The following is a 4863-nucleotide window of genomic DNA, read 5'->3' on the forward strand; positions in this document are numbered from 1 at the left end:
ATGGAACTACTTGTGACGCATTCCTCGCCCTTGACTTGTACTGGTATGACGTGCTCGCTGCCCACTGACGTCATTTCTCCAACAAATCGGTCACTGATGACGCCTTTCTTTAAAAAAATATTTTTTAGAACTAGGTCAAGGTTTTGGTTTCATGGTTCAAAGGAGGCTGTACCAGCCCTCTTGAGCAAAAGAGCTATGCGATGTCATCATAACATTAATTTGGTGATTAATTGTGACATGATGAGAACTTCTGTATGACGCAGTCATCAAAGACTTGTGACGTCATGATGAGGTCTCGTGCGCGGCAGGGGTTGTGTCGTCATGATGAACAAGACAAGAACGTGGGTGTCAGGTGCTGTCATGACAAAGCCGGAAACACGACATCATAACAGTCTAGAAGAGAGAGCGGGTGGCGGGCGGGCACTGTTTGACGTCACAAAAAACAACAACCGGTTTTTGAAACGTTACGAACAAAGATTTAGAGTGAATAAATGCTCTGTGACGCCACGACAAAAAAAATCACGTCACGGCCGCCTTGATGACGAGAGAAAAAAACAACAACAAAAAAAACAACCCCCCCCCCTCAGCCCCCTCCCCCCAAAAAAACAACAACAAAAAAACTGCAACCGACGTCACGACGAAAGGAAACCATAGGACGTCATGACCAAAACTGAGAACCTCCCTCCCCAAATCACGCTTGGGAAAGCCCAACTCCTCTTAATTAACGAAAGGAGGAGAATCGTCCAGCCTCGTTACAAAACAAAGTTTCAGTGGAAAGGGGTGAGAGTAGAAGGGGAGCGAAGAAGACCAAAGCAGCAACTGCTGCAATGCAGCAATGCCATGGCGCTCTGATGACGACGCCGAGTAGCTGATTGTGAGCCGGGCTGCAACTGAGTCAGCCTAGCAGTTGAGTCCGCTCATCTGGGCTTCATCAGGTGGTCTCTGAGGCCGTGGGACAGGAAGTCTTTGCAGACCCTCTCAGCGCTGAGGGTCTTGGCGTTGAGCGTGGCCAGGATGGCGTGCTCAGAGTCACACACCGCCGCCTGGTCCATGAACTCCGGCAGAGAGTGCAGACCTTGCAGGCCGATGTTCACGTCCAGACCTGGGCCGGGGAAAAAAAGGGGATGGTTTGTGAAAGGCGTGGGGAAGGGTAGACAGGGTGGTGGGGAAAGGCGTGGGGAAGGGTGGACAGAGTGGTGGTGGGGTGGACAGGGTGGTGGTGGGGTGGACAGGGGGGTGGTGAAAGGCGTGGGGAAGGGTGGACAGGGGCGTGGTGAAAGGTGTGGGGAAGGGTGGACAGGGTGGTGGTGAAAGGTGTGGGGAAGGGTGGACAGGGGGGTGGGGAAAGGTGTGGGGAAGGGTGGACAGGGTGGTGGTGAAAGGTGTGGGGAAGGGTGGACAGGGGGGTGGGGAAAGGTGTGGGGAAGGGTGGACAGGGGGGTGGGGAAAGGTGTGGGGAAGGGTGGACAGGGGGGTGGTGAAAGGTGTGGGGAAGGGTGGACAGGGGGGTGGGGAAAGGTGTGGGGAAGGGTGGACAGGGGGGTGGTGAAAGGTGTGGGGAAGGGTGGACAGGGGGGTGGGGAAGGGTGGACAGGGTGGTGGTGAAAGGTGTGGGGAAGGGTGGACAGGGGGGTGGGGAAAGGTGTGGGGAAGGGTGGACAGGGGGGTGGTGAAAGGTGTGGGGAAGGGTGGACAGGGGGGTGGGGAAAGGTGTGGGGAAGGGTGGACAGGGGGGTGGGGAAAGGTGGACAGGGTGGTGGTGAAAGGTGTGGGGAAGGGTGGACAGGGGGGTGGGGAAAGGTGTGGGGAAGGGTGGACAGGGGGGTGGTGGGGTGGACAGGGGGGTGGGGAAAGGTGGACAGGGGGGTGGGGAAAGGCGTGGGGAAAGGTGGACAGGGGGGTGGTGAAAGGTGTGGGGAAGGGTGGACAGGGGGGTGGGGAAAGGTGGACAGGGGGGTGGGGAAAGGTGTGAGGAAGGGTGGACAGGGGGGTGGGGAAAGGTGGACAGGGGGGTGGGGAAAGGCGTGGGGAAAGGTGGACAGGGGGGTGGGGAAAGGTGGACAGGGTGGTGGTGAAAGGTGTGGGGAAGGGTGGACAGGGGGGTGGGGAAAGGTGGACAGGGGGGTGGGGAAAGGTGTGAGGAAGGGTGGACAGGGTGGTGGGGAAAGGCGTGGGGAAGGGTGGACAGGGTGGTGGTGGGGTGGACAGGGTGGTGGGGAAAGGCGTGGGGAAGGGTGGACAGGGGGGTGGGGAAAGGTGTGGGGAAGGGTGGGTGGGTGGATAAAAAAGAATCTATTAGAATGAAAAAGCAAACGAAATATCTAATTAATCAATTAATAAAATAAACATGGAAATATATTGAACTCTCAATCTCCTTTAGCACTGTGGAGATTAAAGCGAAAACCCACCTCCAAATTTCTTTTAGTCACACACACACACATGCACACGCACACGCACGCACACACACACAAACACACACACACACACACCACACCTCTTAAACCGTGCGCTATGCACAAAAACACCTATTGACCCCTGGTCACCTGTGTGGATGTTGTAGCACCTGGCCGCCTCCCCCTCAGCCACCACGAAGGTGTCTGTGTCCTGGAAGTAGGCCACAGTGTCCACCCGCTGGGACAGCTTGACCTCGAAGAGCCTGGGGCTGAACTTCATGTGCTTCACGGCGAAAGAATCACTGAGGGAGGCCTCGCTGTCACTCTTATACGTGTTGAAGCACTTGAGGAAGATGTTGCGCATCATCTGTCGACAGGAAAGTTTCAGTTTCAGTTTTTAAATATCCTCGAAAACGGAGTATGGCTGCCTGCATGGCGGGGTAAAAACGGTCACACACTTAAAAGCCCACTCGTGTGCATTCGAGTGAACGTAAGAGTTGTAGCCCACGAGCGAAGAAGTTTCAATCAGCGCGCGGACGACTGATCCATAGATGCCACACCACACAAGCTTAATCAGCAACAGCAACAGCAACAAAAAGCAACAAAAGGAAGCAGGTGTCTGGCCTACGCACAAACCTAACGCGCTGGTAAGGACCCTAACTGACTGCCTGCATTTGAAAACTTTGGCGTAAAATTGAGTCAGAGAGATAAACAAAATAAACAGATAACAAATAAGTTAATATGTATTCATTATGATAAGATAAAAAGGAAATATTCACAGAAGACACATGCTCGTTATGAAATAAGAAAAAAAAGACAGAAAGAAAGGCAGAAAAAGGTCATATTCTGTTAACAACCAGAGCAACGTGTGGACGGCTCTTCCACTTGAGGGAGGGAGACCCAATGAGAGGGAGGGGGGAGGGGGCGGGTGGGAAGGGACGGAAACTCAGTGTTGAGTCTGAGGAAGGATCTTGTTGAGGTCGGAAGGGGGCAACGGTGTGTGTGTGTGTGTGTGTGTGTGTGTGTGTGTGCATGCGTCAGTGAGTGTGTGTCAGTGTGTGTGTGCATGCGTCAGTGTGTGTGTGTGTGCGCGCGCGCGCGAGTATGTCAGTGTGTGTGTGTGTGTGAGTGTGTGTGTGTGTGTGTGCGCGCGCGCGCATGCGCGTATATATGTTGGCAATATAACAATTTTAACTAACAAATATGCAAAAATGGCGACACAGCCGCCCCCCTCCCCGTTAAATAAACAACACCAATTTACTCAAACCAGCGAGACTCCGCACTGAAATCATCATGGACAATAAGCCAACAACTTAACTCACACGCTTCAGAAGAACATTTCTGTTTCAAGGTCAAAACGTGCCGACTCATTCTTATACTTGACATCACGTCTGCTTTCATTAAAAAAACCATAAACAAAACAAACAATCTGAAAATCTTGAAAAAGGAGCAAATGCCTGACCTATTCATAAACCTACCACGCTGGTTTGGCCTTGAGAACGTAATGATTTTTGTACAATAAAAAGAAGATTAAAATTTAAGTTTATGCAACCAGAATTACAAAATGGCGGTCAGGTTATCCATGTAAAAGAACAGAAAAGATTTTTGCGTCTTTGGTGGCACAGAGGTAAGTGAACGATTGTTGAAGGGAGATAATTGTGTGGGGAGAAACTGTGTTCCGCGACAGCTCACAGGTACTATCAAATTTACTCCCCTGATACACTCTTTCACTGGTTGACAAAATTACGGGAGTACTAGGACAGTGCACATTTCATTGCAGTCATAGCAGCAGCCCCAACAACATGAAGTAGGTCTCAGTTTCAGTTTCAAGGAGGTATCAAAGTGGTGTACGGACCATCCAGCTCAATATATTCAGCTCTGTGCTGACTGACGCCACACGACATCTGCTTAAAAAAAAAGAAAAAAAAAGAAGAAGAAGAAGAAGAAAAGGAGCAGCTATCTGACATACTCATAATCACAAAACGGTAGTCAGGCCTTGAGATCCTTGTGACAGTCAGGCCTTGAGATCCTTGTGATTTTTATGGAAGCAAAAGAAAGAAAATCAAAAGGTATCCCAACAAGGGAGTTAGGTCATCAACGTTAAGAGTCTCGGATCCTTGCTGGCACATAGGTAAGCAAATAATGGTCGAGGGGAGAGAATTCTGAGTAGCGTTCCGCGACAGCTCACAGGTACTATGGGCACCCTCTGAGAACGACTCCAGAACAATGTTGTGTCTGCAGCACAAGACACTTGACTTTCCTCACTCCGCTCTGGAACGGCGAAAGAGACGACGTTCACAGCGTTTCACCCCGCCAATTACCATCATCAAAATATTGCAAACGGAAGGCTCTTATACTGAAGAGGTGAATGTTGACAAAGAATACCACAATTCTGACGATGGAAGCTAAAAGTTGGGTCATTCAGACACCCACTGGACATCCGAGGGGTCTGTGTAGAGGAGAAGAGAGG

At 51.1% G+C, this 4863-nt stretch overlaps 1 protein-coding gene across 4 annotated transcripts in view; it reads right to left on the reverse strand.

Annotated features, from left to right (window-relative positions):
- Positions 1-582: 582 nt before the first annotated feature.
- The window catches only part of LOC143285552 (uncharacterized), a 130220-nt gene continuing 125939 nt past the window's right edge, over positions 583-4863 (reverse strand). For all 4 annotated transcript variants that reach the window (XM_076592933.1, XM_076592930.1, XM_076592932.1 and 1 more), the window contains 2 exons: positions 2544-2760; positions 583-1102 (listed from right to left, as the gene is read on the reverse strand). In XM_076592933.1, the coding sequence (XP_076449048.1) occupies positions 918-1102; positions 2544-2760 (402 nt within the window). In that variant the 3' untranslated portion in view covers positions 583-917. The remainder of the gene's footprint in view (positions 1103-2543; positions 2761-4863) is intronic.

Source organism: Babylonia areolata, chromosome 9 (genome assembly GCF_041734735.1).
Source record: "Babylonia areolata isolate BAREFJ2019XMU chromosome 9, ASM4173473v1, whole genome shotgun sequence".
In the NCBI taxonomy this organism is placed as follows: Eukaryota; Metazoa; Mollusca; class Gastropoda; order Neogastropoda; family Buccinidae; genus Babylonia; species Babylonia areolata.